Source organism: Bos javanicus, chromosome 23 (genome assembly GCF_032452875.1).
Source record: "Bos javanicus breed banteng chromosome 23, ARS-OSU_banteng_1.0, whole genome shotgun sequence".
NCBI classification, from domain to species: Eukaryota; Metazoa; Chordata; class Mammalia; order Artiodactyla; family Bovidae; genus Bos; species Bos javanicus.
The window spans coordinates 3183033-3202544 of record NC_083890.1 but is presented as its reverse complement, the minus strand read 5'-3'; the positions used below and the strand labels follow the sequence as shown (position 1 = coordinate 3202544).

The 19512-nt window shown below is 39.5% G+C and overlaps 1 protein-coding gene across 3 annotated transcripts in view; it reads left to right on the top strand.

Annotated features, from left to right (window-relative positions):
• The window catches only part of ZNF451 (zinc finger protein 451), a 90661-nt gene that overhangs the window by 23677 nt on the left and 47472 nt on the right, over positions 1–19512 (top strand). For all 3 annotated transcript variants that reach the window (XM_061397778.1, XM_061397776.1, XM_061397777.1), the window contains exons 4-7: positions 6127–6246; positions 10573–10684; positions 14822–14972; positions 16096–16222. In XM_061397778.1, the coding sequence (XP_061253762.1) occupies positions 6127–6246; positions 10573–10684; positions 14822–14972; positions 16096–16222 (510 nt within the window). The remainder of the gene's footprint in view (positions 1–6126; positions 6247–10572; positions 10685–14821; positions 14973–16095; positions 16223–19512) is intronic.

Sequence of the window (19512 nt, the reverse complement as noted above, 5' to 3'; positions counted from 1 at the left end):
ACTGCCAAATCTAGCCTAGGAAGAGTCCTGGAATTTTGTGAGTTCACCTTAAATTGCAAGCATTGTGGCACTAATGGAATGGTGGGAATTCCCAAACTGAAGAGTATATTAATTCCTATTCATCTTAGTTCTACAGCAAACGTTTAAGACATTTTCATCTAGCCTAAAACTAGTTCAATTTCTGCCCATGTGCCTGATGATACTGAAGCTTTGGTTCTGCAGTTGGGTCACCAGCAAGGTGGCCTGCAATAAGTTTTACCCCCTGAGTTCTGATCATTTAAAATTTATTTCTGTACCTATTGAACCTTTGGATTACCTGTTAAACTTCTGTCCCAAAGAAGGCCTTCTCTGACCTAATCAGTGAATTCCCTAGCATGCATTTTAATATCCCTCTGTTGTGGGATTAAGTGAGATCTGAGGCCAGCCCTCGTCTTGGATCACTAACCACGGAAATTCCTGAGACTTGGCTTTCCGGAGAGAGTGGGTGTTCGTAGATGACCCACTCATGCCTGGCTTTAACCAACAACCTTGATCCCTAAACCCAAGTTTGTGGTAGAAAAGTATCCAATGAATATCACCCTGCTGCACATGGTTTGTTTCTTTACCCTTTAAGAGAAAACATTCTTGTTTAAAGTACTTCCATTTTGTCATTTTTAAATGCAAGGATTTCAAAGTTGAAGTTCTTCCTTTCTCTAGCTAGCATTTCTTTTCATCTACTCCTAACAGATTATCTCCCAGATCTGCTTTTCTGCTTGCTTTCTTTTTTGAAAGATTTTTTAAAATATGGACCATTTTTATAGTCTTTGTTGAATTTGTTACAGTATTGCTTCTGTTGTTTATGTTTTGGGTTTTGGGCCATGAGGCCTGTGGGATCTTAGCTCTCCGACCAGAGATCCAGCCCACACCCCCTGCATTGTCCTCTGACTTGTGAAAGGACATTTTGAAGTTGGTGGGATGCCACCTAATATCTGGTGCAGTGGTATGGCCGTTGGGACGACTCCCACCCAGAGTGATGCTGTGAACACTCTTTATTGCAGAAATGCAGCCTTCACAGAAACCCCAGTCAGTTTTGTTATATGTGTTCACTTCAGTGGAACTCCTGTGTACCTGCAGAATCACACCCGCTGCTTGGTTTGCTTGATGCAACTCTTTCCCACTTTACATAAACTTTGGTTTGTACGTGTGTAATTAATATCTTACTAAACCAATCTTTCTGGTAGAAAATATTTTTAATAGAGTTTATTTTTTAAGAAAACTTTTATTTTAGATTCACAGCAAAAAAAGAGGAAGAGACTTCCCATATACCTCTGCCCACAATGTATAGCTTCCCTCACTATCAACTTCCCCTAACATAGTGGTACATCTGGAATAATCAGTGAGCCTGTTGTTGACACAGTATCACCCAAAGTCCATAGTTTACATTAGGGTTCACTCTTGGAGTTATACGTTCTATGAGTTTGAACAAATGTAGTAAGATACCTACCTGTAAAGTGTCATACTGAATAGATTTTCTACCCTAAACATCCTCTGTACTCTACCAGTTCATCCCTCCCTCTCCCGTTCCGCCTGGCAACCACTGATTTTATTTTAATTGTCACTATAGATTCGCCTTTTCCAGGATGCCATATTGTTGGAACCATACAGTATGTCGTGTTTCCAGATCGGCTACTTTCATTTAGGAATACGTATTTAGGTATTCTTCCATGCTTTTAAAGATTTGGTAGCTCATTTCTTTTTTGTTGTTCAGTCGCTCAGTTATGTTCGACTGTTTGTAACCCCATGGACTGTAGCATGCCAGGCTTCCCTGTTCTTCACCATCTCCTGGAGCTTGTTCAGACTCATGTCCATTGAGTCAGTGATGCCGTCCATCCAGTGATGCTGAGGCCATTGTCCTCTGTCGTCCCCTTCTCCTCTGGCCTTCAGTCTTTCCCAGGATCAGTGTCTTTTCTAATGAGTCAGCTCTTTGCATCAGGTGGCCAAAGTATTGGAGCTTCAGCATCAGTCCTTCCAATGAGTATTTGTTTTTAGCAGTGAATAATACTCCATCATCTGGATATATACAGTTATCCATTTACCTATTGAAGGTGCTTGGTTGCTTCTAAGGTTATGAAAAAAACTGCTGTAAATGTCTCATTACACAGGTTCAGTCAGTTCGGTTCGGTTCAGTTCAGTCGCTCAGTCGTGTCCAACTCTTTGCAACCCCATGAATTGCAGCACGCTAGGCCTCCGTGTCCATCACCAACTCCCAGAGTTCACTCAAACTCACATCCATCAAGTCCGTGATGCCATCCAGCCATCTCATCCTCTGTCGTCCCCTTCTCCTGCCCCCAATTCCTCCCCGCATCAGAGGCTTTTCCAGTGAGTCATCTCTTCACATGAAGTGGCCAAAGTACTGGGGTTTCAGCTTTAGCATCATTCCTTCCAAAGAACACCCAGGGCTGATCTCCTTCAGAATGGACTGGTTGGATCTCCTTGCAGTCCAAGGGACTCTCAAGAGTCTTCTCCAACACCACAGTTCAAAAGCATCAGTTCTTTGGTGCTCAGCCTTCTTCACAGTCCAACTCTCACATCCATACATGACTACTGGAAAAACCATAGACTTGACTAGACGGACCTTTGTTGCTTTTGAATATGCTATCTAGGTTGGTCATAACTTTCCTTCCAAGGAGTAAGCGTCTTTTAATTTCATGGCTGCAGTCACCATCTGCAGTGATTTTGGAGCCCCCAAAAATAAAGTCTGTCACTGTTTCCACTGTTTCCCCATCTATTTCCCATGAAGTGATAGGACCAGATGCCATGATCTTCGTTCTGTGAACGTTGAGCTTTAAGCCAACTTTTTCACTCTCCTCTTTCACTTTGATCAAAAGGCTTTTCAGTTCCTCTTCACTTTCTGTCATAAGGGTGGTGTCATCTGCATATATGAGGTTATTGATATTTTTCTCGGCAATCTTGATTCCAGCTTGTGCTTCCTCCAGTCCAGCGTTTCTCATGATGTACTCTGCATATACGTTAAATAAGCAGGGTGACAATATACAGCCTTGACGTACTCCTTTTCCTGTTTGGAACCAGTCTGTTGTTCCATGTCCAGTTCTAACTGTTGCTTCCTGACCTGCATATAGGTTTCTCAAGAGGCAGGTCAGGTGGTCTGGTATTCCCATCTCTTTCAGAATTTTCCACAGTGTGTTGTGATCCACACAGTCAAAGGCTTTGGCATAGTCAATAAAGCAGAAATAGATGTTTTTCTGGAACTCTCTTGCTTTTTCCATGATCCAGCGGATGTTGGCAATTTGATCTCTGATTTCTCTGCCTTTTCTAAAACCAGCGTGAACATCTGGAAGTTTACGGTTCACGTATTGCTGAAGCCTAGCTTGAAGAATTTTGAGCATTACCTTACTAGTGTGTGAGATGAGTGCAGTTGTGCGGTAGTTTGAGCATTCTTTGGCATTGCCTTTCTTTGGGATTGGAATGAAAACTGACCTTTTCCAGTCCTGTGGCCACTGCTGAGTTTTCCAAATTTGCTGGCATATTGAGTGCAGCACTTTCACAGCATCATCTTTCAGGATTTGAAATAGCTCAACTGGAATTCCATCACCTCCACTAGCTTTGTTCATAGTGAGTTACTTCACCCCTAACTCTGTTTGGTTTATTTGCATGTTATTTTCTTAGGAAAAGCATGTCATCTGCAAAGAAAGGTTTTATTTCTTCCTTGATTTCTGATTTGGTGTCTGCTCTTAATTTGGGGAAATTGTTGTTATTGCTTCAGATGTTTCCTCTGTTCATTTTTCTTTCTCCTGGCATTCCCATTATGCATTTGCTATATCTTTCGTAACAGTTCTCATGTGTGTGCTGTGCTTAGTTGCTCAGTTGTGTCCGACTGTTTGCGACCCCATGGACTGTGTTGCTCAGTCATGACTATTTGTGATCCCATGGACAGTAGTCTGCCAGGCTCCTCTGTCTGTGGGGATTCTGCAGGCAAGAATACTGGAGTGGGTTGCCATGCCCGTCTCCAGGCCATCTTCCCAATCCAGGGATTGAACCCAGGTCTCCTGCATTGCAGGTGAATTCTTTACCATCTGAGCCACCAGGGAAGCCCAACAGTTCTTATATATATATATATATATTTTTTTTTTTCTTTTCCAGTCTTTTTTCCTGTCTTCCAGTTTTGGAAGTTTCTGTTGACATACTCTCAGGCTCAGAGATTTTTTCCTTTTGTGGTGTGCAGTCTGTGGTGAGCCATCAAAGGCACTGTTCACTTGTGTTGTGGTGTTTTGATGTCTGATTTCTTTTTGGTTCTCTTTTAGGATTTCCATCTCTCTTACATTACACATCTGTTCTTGCATGTTGCCTGCTTTTTCCATTAGGGCTCCAAGCATAGTAATCTTGGTAGTTTTAGATTCCTGGTCTGATGATTCCAACATCCGTACCAGCTCTGCCATTCTTTGCTTGCTCTTCACACTGTGTTTCTGCCCTTCGGTATGCTTGTAGTTTTCATGTGGAAAGTGGACATGCTGTCCTAGGTAAAGGAGCTGCAGTAAACAGAAGGGTCGTGCTCTGTGTGACTGTTCTTAGCCATGGAGAGCTTGCGTCCCTAGACTGGAACCATGTCAGGGCTTCCCAGGCCTTCCACTCTCCTGGGAGGATGGCTGTTTCCTGTCTCTCAGATTGTAGTTTCTCATGAAGTAGTTTCTCTGAAGGGCACACATCAATAAGAACTTAATGCTCTTGACATGCTTCAAAATACTCACTTTTTTCTCCCCGCACTGGAAACACGATGGGATTTTTCTTCAGCCGTCACTGAAGACCTGGTAAAGCTTCTGAAGCTTTAAGCTTTAAGCTCGCATGACTGAGTTCCTCTGGCATTTAAGTCTGGTTAAAACTTGTCCACACGGAGCTCCCAGCGCCCGGTCAGTTCCAAGGCCAGGTCCCCACACCAGCACTGGTCCCACTGAGGTTTCCATGCATGGGTTTCTGCTCTACTCAGTTGACTTCACAGTTCATTCAAGCTTTTTACTTGTTATAATTGAGTGGCAACTTCTAAGATTCTTCCTTGTATGTTGGGCCAGAAAACAGAAATTAGATAATTTCTTTTTAATCAGTAATTTCTCTTATATACATACTGTCCAGGAATTGCTGAAAATCCAGAGCCAAGAGTGTTTGCGCTGTCAGACCTTTTAGTGGGTGGACTAATGGCTCAAGATTACCTTACAGGCTCAGAGCAAAGCAGAGCCAAACTCTTCAGTATCCAGATGGTTATAAAGGAAATAAAGATGGGACTTCTCTAGTAGTCCAGTGGTTAAGAATCCACCTTGGAATGCAGGGGACACCGTTCTGAGGAGATTCCCACATGGCACAGAGCAGCTAAGCCCACGGGCCACACCTGCTGCGGCCCGCGCTCTGGAGCCCCTGAGCTGCAACTATGGAGGCCGTGTGCTGCTACTGCTGAAGCCCCCACGCCTTAGAGCCTGTCCTCAGTAAGAGTAGCCTCTGCTTGCCGCAGCTAGAGAAAGCCCATGTGCAGCAAAAAGACCCACCGCAGCCAAAAAATAAATGAATAAACCTAAAAAGAGAAGGATATAAGGATGATTGATAGGTTATATAACTTTGTGAAAATCAAAGCTGCTGGTGGGTGATTAGCTGTCCTACAGACTACCACAATTTAAACATAAACAAGACAAGTTCTTAGAAATTTGATAATATTAAAGTAAATAATTCCTTAATCAACAAGGACCTGCTGTGTAACACAGGGAACTCAGTATTCTGTAACAACCTGTATGGAAGAAGAATCTGCAAAGAATGGATATATGTATATTTGTAAATGAATCACTTTGTTGTATACCTGGAACTAACACAACATTGTAAATCAACTGTGCCCCAATATAAAATTTTAAAAAGTAAGTGGTTCTTTTTATTTTTTTGGCTGTACTACATGGCATGTGGAATCTTAGCTTCCTGACTGGGAATCAAACCCATACCCCCTACAGTGGAGGCATAGAGTCTTAACCATTGGACTGCCAGGGAAGTTCTGTAAATGGTTCTTTAGTATAGTAACTCTTTGGTAAATGGATATATGTAATCCCAAAGCTCATTTTGTTAGCTAAAAGTAATGAAAATTGTTTTCAATTATAGGATAAGCATAAAGACCATATTGACCATCAGAAGGATAAAGTCGCCTTGACTCTGGCACGCCTAGCCCGCCATGTTGAAGTGGAGAAACAGCAGAAAGAAGAAAAGAACAGGGCATTCAGGGTATGTGGCTGCTTTCATTGGTGTTTTACCAGATTATAGAATTGTTTGTAAGAAAGTTAAATAGACACTTACATAATTGGATACAAGTTCAGCATGAAATCTGTATAGCTCACTGATTTAGTAGTAGTTCATGATGGCATTTTATATCTGTTCTTGTTTGTTGGATTTTGATCATATATGTATACAGACCAACAAAAAAGAAAAAATAGACTTGAGTGAACTTTATTTTGGGAATTTAAACTCATGGAATTATATAAGTTTCTAGTTACTTTATCACAGTTTATCAGGGCTTCAAGCTGTTGAAAGGTTATTTTCTATGCAATAGAGCCAGACCACTTTCACTTCAACCTCTTCCTTCGGTTATTGAATTAGGGCAATAGAAGATGAAGCCTGATTTAAAATCTTGCATGATATAAACCATTTCAAACTTTGACTTGCTTTACAGAAGGTTACCAAATGAAATTACCTTAGAGAACTCTCCCAATACTGCCAAATGTCTATTAGGAGTAAAATGTTGGCCAGTTGGGTAAAAAAACTTCCTCTTGGGAGTTTAAAAATGGAAATACAAATCACAGCATAATTTTACCATGTATGTTTTTGCTTCCTTGTTCCGTTTGTTATTATAAAGGAATTTATATATTTCTGTCGCCTTTGTTTTAGTATCTGCTTAATCTAATGTAAAATACCTTAATCTTTAAATTTAGAAGTACCTTTGTTTGGGGACTTTTATTAATACTTTATAATGTAATACCAATTAAACTAGAGCATAATATTCTAATTGTATGTTTAAAATGCTTAATACATTAGTGATATTTTTTTAAAAAAAGATTATTTCTTTCCTGGCAGAGACACTATTCATTTTTAAGGAAGCTTTCCGCAAATTACATTAAGTGTGTGTGTATGGGGAAAGTCTCTGAGAGAGGAGTGGTTATCAAGCTGTCCTCTTTTTCTGCCCATTTCCTCAGTGATGCTCACTGCTTTTGTGATGAGTTCAGAGTAGTTGCTTTGACAGCAAGGGTTTTTCTCAAGGGTAGCTTCAGCTTTTACCTATACAAACGTTCATTCAGTGTATTAAAGACTTTAGCTTGTTGGAGAAAGTTTTTTAAAACTTTGAAATTCTTGTTTACCCAATTTTAAAGAATGCATTTTTCTAGATTTCTTTCTTAAAGAGAAAGTGACTCACAGGTTCTGTAGCTCCTTGCTTGCTATCCATTCATGGTTTTTTGAAAATTTGGTTTTCCTTATATATAGCTTATTTTAAAAAAACTATCGATAGATGACAGAAAACAAAAACCAAAATAAACTACCTAGAAAGAAAGATAATAAAACTAATTCTTGAAGAATTGTAGTAGGTGTTAACTGTGACTACAGAATATAGTAGAAAACGTCTTCCAGCTCGTCTAGGCCTTTTGATTTTTGGTGTCTCACTGTTAAAGTGGTTTGTCCATCTCTTTCGACGGAAATGTTTTTAAAAAAACAAAATCTATTAAAATCTTCACTGAATAAATCACTTTCAGAGATAATGTGTTGTGCTTGACTAGTTGACCAGTTACCAGCTTTGCTTGTTGATATTCCAAGAGTTAAAATGACTCACAAGAGGGGATGTGCCCCTAACATATGTAGGAATAGCTATATAATGCATATTAGCATCTTTGGAGAATTAGTACTCTATGGCTATACTTAGAACAGTGTTGTGTAGCTGATTTTTTTTCTGATTACAGTCTTGAATCTCCCTGTCTGCCTCTTACCTATGCTGATAGAAGATCCTGTTACATTGCTAACAGGGTTATTCAGTATGCTGGTCTGTTTCTTGCAAATCTAGCGTTTGTGGCTTTGTTATTTCTTTTTAAGGATATAAAAACCTTTTTGAGATACAGTATGGTATACTGGTTAAGTGCATGAGTTCTAGAATCAGATTAGAGAATGAGAGTTTAAATCCTGGCATTGTTATTTGTCCCTGTGCAATGTATTTGGACTTCCTATGCCTCAGTTTTCCCATTATAAAATGGGAACCATACTGGTACCCATCTTACAGAGTTATTGAGAGAATTAGATCTAAGATGCTTTTAGAATAGTGCCTGGCACATGGTAAGTGGTTAATAAATATTCATTGTTATTAGGTTGGTGCAAAAGTAATTGCAGTTTTGCATTATTGAACTTTGCCATTTGATATTGAAATACATTCTTAAATAAATGTGGTTATGTTATGCATCATTTTAATGCACATTTCCTGCTGTATTTTTTTTCTGATATCTTACTGTTTATTTTATATGTATTTAGACTATGGAAATTGATACTAGACTAAAAGCAAATTCAAGCGATTTTCTTACTCGAGTTCAAAATGGTTCATTAAGCAGCAGAGACAACTCGCAACATCGACAACGCATTTGGCCCAGGAACTGCTAACGAACGTGTAGTGCAGTGCTGATTCAAGAAGTTTTGTGAAGAAGACCGGAACCTTGAAGATGAGGAGTGTAGTGGCCAGCCAACGGAAGTTGACAGTGACCAACTGAGAGCCTTTATTGAAGCTGATCCTCTTATAACTACACAAGTTGCGGAAGAGCTCAACATGGACAATTTTATGGTCGTTCAGCATTTGAAGCAAATTGGAGAGGTGAAAAAGCTCAATAAAGTGGGTGCCTCGTGAGCTGACCAAATAAAAAATATTGTTTTGAAGTGTCTTCTCTTATTCTATGCAATAACAATGAATCACTTCTGGATTGGATTATGACATGCAATGAAAAGTGGATTTTTATGACAAACAATGACAACCAGCTCAGTGGTTGGGCTGAGAAGCAGCTCCAAAGCACTTCTCAAAGTCCAACTTGCACCAAAAAAAGGTCATGATCACTATTTAGTAGTCTGCTGCCAGTCTGATCCACTACAGCTTTCTGAATCCCCGTGAAACCTTCCATCTGAGAAGTATGCTTAGCAAATCGATTAGATGCACCGAAAACTGCAGTGCCTGGCACCAGTGTTGGTCAACAGTGGTGACCAGTGGGGCCCAGTTCTTCTCCATGACAACATTGGACTATACATTGCACAGCCAACACTTCAAAAGTTGAACTAATTGGGCTACAAAGTTTTGCCTCATCCACCATATTAACCTGATGTCTCACCAACCAACTACTACTTTCTTCAAGCATCTCAACAACTTTTTCCAGCGAAAACACTTCCACAACAGCAAGAGGCAGAAAATGTTTCCCAAGAGTTCATTGAATCCCAAAGCATGGATTTTTATGCTACAGGAATAAACATTTCTTGTTGGCAAAAATGTGTTGATTGTAATGGTTCCTATTTTGATTAATAAAGATATGTTGAGCCTAGTTATAATGATTTAAAATTCATGGTCTGAAACCACAATTACTTTTGTACCAACCTATAGATACAGCATGATTAGAGTATGCAAATAGATTTATCAGTAACATAACCAGAAAGATTTAGAGACTGTAAAAGTCTAAAGCATCTAGTTTAGTAGTTGGCACTGGCCCACTGCCTGTTTTTGTAAATAAAGTTTTATTGGAACATAGCCATGTCCATTTGTTTACATATTATCTATGGCTGCTTTTGTGCTGCAGCAGCAGAGTTGAGTAGTTGCAAAAGAGACTATATGGGCTGCAGAGCCTTAAATATTTATCCTGTGGCCCTTTATGGAAAAAATCTGCCAACCTTTGATCTAGATGGAGTAGATGTTTTGTACTGGTACATATTAAGTACTAATGAAGGTCTGCTCTTACACTGTTCATTGAACAAATATTTAATAGGCTTCTATATACTTCAGACTACATTTGGAAAATTTGAAAAAAAATGTTTTAAAATGTAAGGATGAAAATAATCATTCACATTTCCATTCCAGAGATAACCATTGACATTTATCATATTTATTTTCTGCTTTTTTCCCTCTCAGCAGGCAGAGTTACATATAGCTTGAAATAATCTTTGCTTATATTTGACCCTATTCATTTAATACAATTTGGTAACATACTTGATATCAAAAGTATACTCCTAATTCACAGAAAAGTTTGGTTAGTGTTTCTAATGACTTTCATGAAATGTACACACTGTAATTTACTTAAACAGTACCCTATTGTTGGAGATTAAGTTGTTGCAAACTGTGTGCAAATAGAGATGACATTGGGATCAACATCTTATTTAGAGCAGGAAACTTTGGTTTGACTTAGCTCCTTAGGATAGAGTTCTAGACTTGGAGTTACAGGGATAAAGGATAATCAGTATTTTTTGATCACTGTTGTGACAAAATCATTTTCTTAAGGAAACAAGATTAGTAATCACAGTTTAATTGATTTTTTTTCTTAATATCTTTAGGAAAAAATTGATTTTCAGCATGCTCATGGGTTACAAGAATTGGAATTTATTCGAGGACATTCTGATACAGAAGCAGCAAGACTGTGTGTGGACCAGTGGTTAAAAATGCCAGGTATTCTTTAGAGATCAGAGGCTTCCCTGAAGCCCTAAGGCATTGTGTCTGTTTATTCAGTTGCTAGTAAGTATATAAAGTATTAAAATTTACTTAACTGGAGGTCTGCTTTACCTACCAGTTGTCTTCCTATTTTGGCAAAAATGTATTTTGAGTAAAAGTAATCCTTGAGCAGATTAGATATTGCTCATTTATTCATTCATGTGTGTCCTACATGAAATAGTACTATGTGAGGCTATGTGAAGGTGTGTAACGGGTTATTTGAGGTCAGGATTCTGTAAGGAAATGGAATTTAAGCTGAGATGGAAAAGATTAGCATTTACTTATTTGTCCATGCAACCTATGTAGATATTTTGTTGGAAGTGTCGACATGGGAGGCTCATCTAAAGCAGTGGGTAGCTTCTTCATTACTAACTCTACAGACCTGAGATTCCTGGAGGAATCACTGTGGAGCGTTTTCCTTCCACCAGATAGTTTGGTAAAATTTTTGAGTCAGTAGGACAGTCCCTTGGGGCTTCCGCTCAGACAGCAAAGAATCTGCCTGCAATGTGGGAGACTTGGATTCGATCCCTGGGTTGGGAAGATCCCTTGGAGAAGGGAATGGCAACTCGCTCCAGTATTCTTGCCTGGAGAATCCCATGGACAGTGGAGCCTGGCGGGCTTCAGTCCATGGGGTTGCAAAGAGTCGGACACGACTGAGCAACTAACACTTTCAGGATAGTCCCATCAAGGCAGCTTTTCTAGCCTGTCTTGTAAAAGACCCACTGAGCCCTTAGAGGCTTGGGTTACTCACAGAAACCTTAGCTGTGGATTTAATCCAGCCAAAAGTTTAGTTGCAAAAAGTCTTAGAAATAATCTATGTATGCAGTGCTCAACTTTGAACCTGGATATCTTGTTCTATAGTTTTCAGAGGGCTTTTCTTTGGACAGAATCAAATCGCCACTTTTAAAATAATTCCAGTAATTTGTAGGTATTTTGACACTTGGCTACTCCCTGACACTGCATTTCCTTCTTATCTCCCAGTATGTTTGTGCCTGGCAAACCTCCCCCCTTGCCCTATCCTCCCTCTTAAATGCCTTTTCCTTTTTTCTTACTTGCCCGTGGGGTTAGCCACAGGCAAGTAAGTACTACATTCAGTACTAGAGGGTGCTAGGTTTTTTAGTCTGCCTAAGTTTGATTGCCCAGCTGTCTTTGATGCCACAGTGTTTTATTCATTTTTTGCCTATAGTTTTTGCCCTGTTGTGTTGGATTCATATGTTTACATATCTGTGTCTTTTACTAGATTGATATGTTATGGGGACAGAGGCTAAGCCTAATTAATCTTTTTTAGCGTCAGTGCCTAAGAAGAAGGCTCTGCACAGAGATGTCCAATAAGTGTTGGTTGAATATTATACCAGAGTGGGCAATGAGTATTTGCATATGAACACAGAAAGGAAGCCTGGAACCATGTTCCAAATTTGACTGTCATTCAACTAAACAAAAGAATTGTTTGGTATTCCAGACCTACTTTAGAAAAGTTTACTTGAAAATTGCTCTCTTTAGCTATATCAGAATCACCTGGGAGTCTTAAATACATGCCTGGGCCTCACCTCTAGAGGGTATCTGTAGATTTGGGAAGATTTGGATACAAAAATGGTCTAGAACTACAAGGCTTACAAGATCTCTTGTAAAATTGTTTCTCTCATATGTTTCTCTTCTCATACTGTTTCTCTCATTCTTCACTTTCAAGTCTTGCCTAGAATGATTGTTGGGTCAGTAATATATCCCTTTAGGCCTAATCTCTGGCTTTCAGGTTGTCAGAATATTTTCAGTTCAGTTCAGTCTCTCAGTCGTGTCCGACTCTTTGTAACCCCATGAATCGCAGCACGCCAGGCCTCCATGTCCATCACCAACTCCCAGAGTTCACTCAAACTTATGTCCATCGAGTCAGTGATGCCATCCAGCCATCTCATTCTCTGTCGTCCCCTTCTCCTGCCCCCAATCCCTCCCAGCATCAGTCTTTTCCAATGAGTCAACTCTTCGCATGAGGTGGCCAAAGTACTGGAGTTTCAGAATATTTTAATTCACTATAAATTGAATTCACGAACATCTGAGTATATATTTTTCTGAGTGGATCAAGTGGGAACAAATGACTCAGTTAGCTGTCTTTATAATTCTTGTCAAGATGTGGTACTGTAGATCACTTCAGGTTACACCTGGTTCATTGGCGGCTGATAAGCTTGTGCTGTGAGTTAAGGTCTTTAGTTACATTCTTTTTATGTGGTTGTTTTATCTTCTTGCTTGGTCCCTGCCACACTGTAGCACTGAAGAGTCAGGGGGCTGTTGCTGGCATAGCGGCTTTAGCACTGGGCTGTACTTGCTGCGGTGCCATTCCTTTGAGGAGTGGAGAACTGGGGAAAACAGAGATGTCTTTTTGCTGTCAATTATAAAAAGTGAGATTCTACTTCTCAGTAGCATTAAGGGACTCCATTCAGTCTATTCCAAAGTATCCAGCCATTATAATTCAGTTCTTTGATTAGAAGTAGTGTAAGGACTGGAGAAGGCAATGGCAACCCACTCGAGTACTCTTGCCTGGAAAATCCCATGGATGGCAGAGCCTGGTAGGCTGCAGTCCATGGGGTCACTAGGAGTCAGTCATGACTGAGCGACCTCACTTTCACTTTTCACTTTCATGCATTGGAGAAGGAAATGGCAACCGACTCCAGTGTTCTTGCCTGGAGAATCCCAGGGACGGGGGAGCCTGGTGGGCTGCCGTCTATGGGGTCGCACAGAGTCGGACACGACTGAAGCGACTTAGCAGTGTAAGGACATTATTTATAATTACTCAAGCTTTGGAAATCCAACTTTTTTATAGACATTTATAGTTAGACCAGTTTCTGCACATTTGAATACTTAGTAATTTAAAAACAACACGCTATACTGTTTAAGGAAAAGAGCTGTTTAAATCTTTCTGTATTTTGCCTTTCCTTGGATAAAGCTTATTTTCTTCTAATTGATTGCTTTCTCCACTTTAATTTTTACCCAGAACCTCTATGGCTAAATAAAGGTCTTAATAGGCAACACCTGGAATGTGGATGGACAGTAAAAATTACTCTTAATTCTGACTGCATTATAAAATTAAAGCAAAAAACGGTGTATTGTTATTAATGCCTCCTTGAATGTGATTAATGCTGTGTTAGTCTTTTTTTATTGATAGAACACATTTATAAGCGTTTTGACAGCATTTAATAGAGGCATTTCTTCCATAAACAGAAGAGCATTGAAACCTTCAACATAGATAACCATTTGGGGATCTTAACTAGATGATGTTAAAGGTGTAACATTTTATTCCAGTTAAACGCTTAGGGACTTGGTAGAAATGGCCATAAAGATAAATATACAATTTTTTGTTATATGAAATATTCAAAGTATTTGAGTGAAACAAGTTATAAGAAATAATAATAGTCAAACTATATATCAGAATCCTCCTAGAACTTTTAAAATTCTTTGTTTATAGAACTTAACTCTAAATTTTTCACTGTACAACATGCATTGGGAGTTTGCCTGGAAACAGAATTTGGCTGAGGCGGGAAAGTTGTGTGACTGTAAGACCAAGATTATGACGGAAAGGGATAATCTTCACCAGATAAAAGGGATAATCTTCACCAGATAAAAGGACTGGTGAAGGCATTCTCCTTGTCCTCCCCATTCCCTCCCTGTCTCAGTTACAGCCTGTATAACTGAACCTTACAATGTGTGTAAGATACTTAAAAGAGAAAATAAGAATTAGAAGAAAAAATCTTTGCCAACTTATATAAATGAACAGAAGGGAGGCAGGTACAGGGGTTGTAGAGCAACTGGTTTTCTAATATATTCCATCTTTGACATTTCTTGACTGTTGAACTTAAGGGAACAGTTCTTTTCCTCAAGATAATATTACTTGGAGATCTTAATGGCTTTCCTTGTCCCAAATAGCTATTTATTTGTAGGTTGTTATATCTTTTATAAGAAAGTTTGTAAGCACTTAATTACAAGTAGGATCACCCATTTGATGCTGCCCAGTGTTTTTTTTTTATTGTTTTTTCATAATTTTGATTACCAGTCCAAAGGACAGTTACCTGAAATAGGAACTTAAGAATTTATATTCTGATGATACAGGACTCAAAACAGGCACGATTAATTCTGGAACAAAAGGTTCATTCCGAAGAGGAAGCCAAATTCGAGCATCTGGGAAACCAATTTCATGTCCCATAATGCACTGTAACAAGGAGTTTGATAATGGGCACCTTCTCTTAGGACATTTGAAAAGGTAAGTGTGATGCTCAGAACAGTCGGTGCTGAAGATGAACTGAGAGCGTGAGGCACCTCTGCCATTGCGATTGTAGCTTTATGTTCCAAACTCTTACGATACAGTTTTTTCTAATTTACATTTCTTAGGCTTCCTAGGAGGCTTGAAGTCAGATTATTCTAGTGATATTCAGTCCTAATATGTTTCATAAAATTCTGACCAGACTTTTTGCATTGATGTACATTTGGATCAGTTTTAGAGAAATCCAGTCCGTTAGCAAATTTTAAGAGACACAAAGCATTTACAGATATGTGGGCTAGCTCAAAGAAAGATAATATTTCATTGCAAAGTAAATGCTAAAGGCAAACAAAGTGTAGCAAAATTAATAATAAATGTTCTATTTATGAGATCCATAATTTACTGAAGTTTGAATAGTACAGCTTGAGAAAGTAAATATCAAGAGAAGGCAATATTAAAGGAGTTAAATAGTCCTTATCTTCGTAGTCTCCCCTTCTTATAGTTTGAAGAGGGGAGTTGAGTTTGGGGCTCTTGACCTTCTCCAGATGTCTCATCCTGCTTATGCCTGACCCTGGTGTGAGAGCCTTCTGGAGAGGGGTTCAGTATTCTACAGATAACTGTATTTTAAGTGTTTTTAATTTTTAAAAAGTCTTTGAGGCAGTTTTCAATGACACAAATTTGTTAAATGATTAAAATGACACTAAAAGGATTAAAAGCCATTTTTAGGAAATAGGTGTGCACCAGAAAGCTTGACATGACATTATTATTCTAGTGATTCATTTACAATTATTTGTGAGTTTTATTTTGTTCCTTGCAAGAAGAAACAGATAATGGCTGTACAGTTTTCAGACTGGAAGTTTACCAATTTGGTGAAACATGCTTAAATCCATTTTGTTGTATCTTGAGTACTTTTTTGAAATTTTAAGCTGTTGGTCACTGTTTCAAGAGATTGCATGGCATATGAGAGCCACTTGATATTTCTTGAATATAAAGAACGTTATTTAATACTTCAGTAGAAAAAGTGCAAACACTTGAATGTGTGTGTCTAACTTAACAAATGAAGCAACTTAGTGCTGCCTCTAGAATATGTCAGATTTTCTAATGTTACCTCTGTTTTGCCAAGTAGGTTCGACCACTCTCCATGTGATCCAACAATTACACTGCATGGACCTTTCATCAGCTCCTTTGCTTGTGTAGTATGTTATAAAAATTTTGTTACTCAGCAACAGTATAGGGATCACCTTTTTGCTAAGGTAAGAACATGTCCTAAGTTAAGGATAGGTATTCTTTTTCTGGAGATCCGTGGGGTGTTTTCTTGCTGTTCTTAAGCTTGCAGTCCACCGTGATGCACATAAGGATCAAAATTGTGATTGTCTATGATAAATAAAATGATTTGGAACGTTATTGTGGGAAGTTAACCCTGAGAGCTGAAAGCTAACAGTCCTAAAGATTATCATTGAAACTCTTTTTATTGAATTGCTCTGTGAAATTGACTTACTTTGTTCAAGATGTTCTGTGAGTTAATCACATGATAATCAGAATGGTATTAAGGACACTGCTGTTCAGTGCTGGTTGACATGTCAGAGCCATGTAGTCAGTGATGATCCTTTATCAATGCTGGTATTAGGAGATCTGGTATTTAAAAGGTTGTGTTACGTGACTCACAGTGTGTGAAATCTCAATTCAGTGTAATAAAGAGCCCTGTAATAAGTGTTTATCAGACTTGATATTAGCAGGTATCTCACTTACTAATGTTACAAAATGTTAATTATGTGATATTTTTCACTCTGGAAAAGTTTTAAAATACTAACAAAAAGAAAATAAGAAACGCTTTTTTAAAAAAATTTATTAAAGTATAGTTGTGCCGGGGTCCAGCCCCGGCTGATCCAGGGTATTCGAAGCGGGGACGGCGTTGGCGAGGGTCAGGATACAATAGCTTCAATTAGATATTAACTAGAGATGTAAAGAGTAATAGAATGAGGATAGCTCAGTGAGGAAATTCAGTGGAGAAAAGAGGCTGAATAAAATTCCAAAGCAGGGAATTTACGTCACCTACGAAGGCCGCAGGCGTCCTCCTGTATTCCCGAAGGAGAGGAGACACTAAGGCCTCCCCGGTCAGATCTTAGAAGCCCAGGCAAAATTAGTAGGCTTGACGAGCTTCCCCGCCTCAGAGGAAAAATTCAGCTAGAAGGTGAAAGAAAGGACGCCATGGGGAGACCAAGTTTCGGTGAACAAGGCCCGCACTTTATTTTCCAAAGTAGTTTTTTATACCTTAAGTTGTGCGTAGAGGATAATGGGGGAAGGGGCGGAGTCATGCAAGGACAGCAGTTCCTCGTCCTAATCGAAGCCAGGCTTTCAAACTTATCATATGCAAAAGTTCAGGTGATTTACATCATCTTCTGGCCAGGAGGCCTGTTAACATTTTAAGGAACTTATTTTTCTCTAAAGGTGATTATTCCAAAGTCAGGCAGCAGCCTCCAAAAAAGCATTGGACAAAGCTGCATTCCTATAGGGCAAAAGTGAGGTGGGCTCAATCAAGAAAAGAATTAACTCAGGGGTCCAAGGTTACAAACATTGAGCTACTACTTACATTTCTATACACCCATTATATCAATCAATACACTGCCAAGGACACAGTAGGTAAGGAGTATGGAGACTTAGCAGCAAACATTGGCCCAATAAGTGAAAAACCCTTCACCAATACAATTTCTAATCAATCTTTTAACAACTCAAAGGAATCTGTGTTTAGACAGTTTAGAACATCTCCTCTCTCTCACAGTTGGGAGGCTCTGAACAATCACATGTGGCCGAAAAAAACCTATTAGGCAGGCTAGAGGATTTCCAAAGGAGTTTGTAGGTTGAAACGCTGTCACACCCAGGAATTATTAACTGGAGCTGTAAGCTAACTCTTTTTTCAGAGAGAGGTAGTGGGGGACAGCCCCCCGTAAAGTCAGAGGTGTAGGTGAAAGCACAAAGCAGAAAGTAGGCAGGCTCTGGTTTTGGGGGTAGATGCTCGAGAATTTCCAGGGGGACTCCTGAGGCTCGATCCCCCCTTTGCGTATGCCGAGCCTCCTTCCTCATGACCTTTGCCACGGGCGGAGCTCGCTCCCTGAATAGTTGATTTATAGTGTTGTGTTAATGTCTGTTGTGCAGCAGAGTATTTAGTTATACACGTACAGACATTTCTTTGCATATTCTTTTCCATTATTGTTTATCACAAGATATCGAATATAGTTCCCTGTGCTATACAGTAGGACCTTGTTTATTCTAAATATTATAGTTTGCATTTACTAACCTTAAACTCCCAATCCATCCCATCTCCACCCCCTCTCCCCCATGGCAACCACTGGGATATCACTCTAATGTCACTATAGAGATAAGCATTATTAACATTTATATATATATATTTCTGTTATTTCTCCATATGTAAATATTTTTATATAAGATAAGGTATCTAAGTTATTTCATAATTTAAAAAAGCAGTGTGTTATAAGCATAAATGTTTAAATGTTGAATCAGTATGTACATTTAAAATAAGTGAATGGCATTCTGTATGACTGTAAGGTATTTACTTATTTATTTGTGGTTGGCTGTGCCGGTCTTCGCTGCTCTGTGGGTTTTCTGTATGACGATATTTATTTACTTGTGGTTGGCTGTGCTGGTCTTCGTTGCTGCGTGGGTTTTCTGTAGCTCCTGCAAGCGGGGGCTGCATGTTGCTGCAGTGTGCAGGCTTCTCACTGCGGTGGCTTCACTTGCTGCAGAGCACGGGCCCTCGGGTGCAGGGGCTTCAGGAATTGCAGCCTGTGGGCTGAGTGATTGTGGTCCCTGGGTTCTAGAGCACAGGCTCTGTCGTCGTAGCTGGCCACTGGGTGAGGTGCTCTGCAGCATGTGGGATCTTCTTGGATCAGGGGTCAAACCTGTGTCTCCTGCATTGGCAGTGTGGATTCTTTCCCACTGAGCCAGCTGAGAAGCCTCTCTTTTTATTTCCTATTAGATGTATTAGTTTACATTTTTCTGTCATTATAAACAGTAACACCTTAAATACCCTTGTAGCTAAAAACCTATGAGAAGATTCATACTTCAGGTATTTGCTGACTAAATATTAGATTTTGAAATAGTAAAATGCTAACGTCCAAAGACTAGTAAGGTTTTTCTTTAAACCATATTTTCAGAATTTACTAGTCTGTGACCTATTCTTGAAAAGTCATGTCGGTAATACCCTAGATTCTGTGTAGGTTCACACAAAGTGGAGACTTGTGCTCTCAGCTGTCTCTGATTGAGTTCTGTGTTCCCAGAGTAGATGTGCCTCTTGGCAGTGAGTTTGCTGTCTGCTCCATCATTAGTTTTGGGGAGCCTGTGTCTTGTTGAACCCTGGCGAGTGGCCGTAGTATGAGGGGAATCCATGTGCTCTAGAATGAATAAGCCATAATAGTAATCGTCAGAGGAAACAGGTTCAGAGGAAGGGGAGAGGAGAAGCTGGAAAAGTTGGCAGAGCCCTGCGGAGGAGAAGTGGTCTTCCAGGCTTGGATTTGGATAGGTGGAA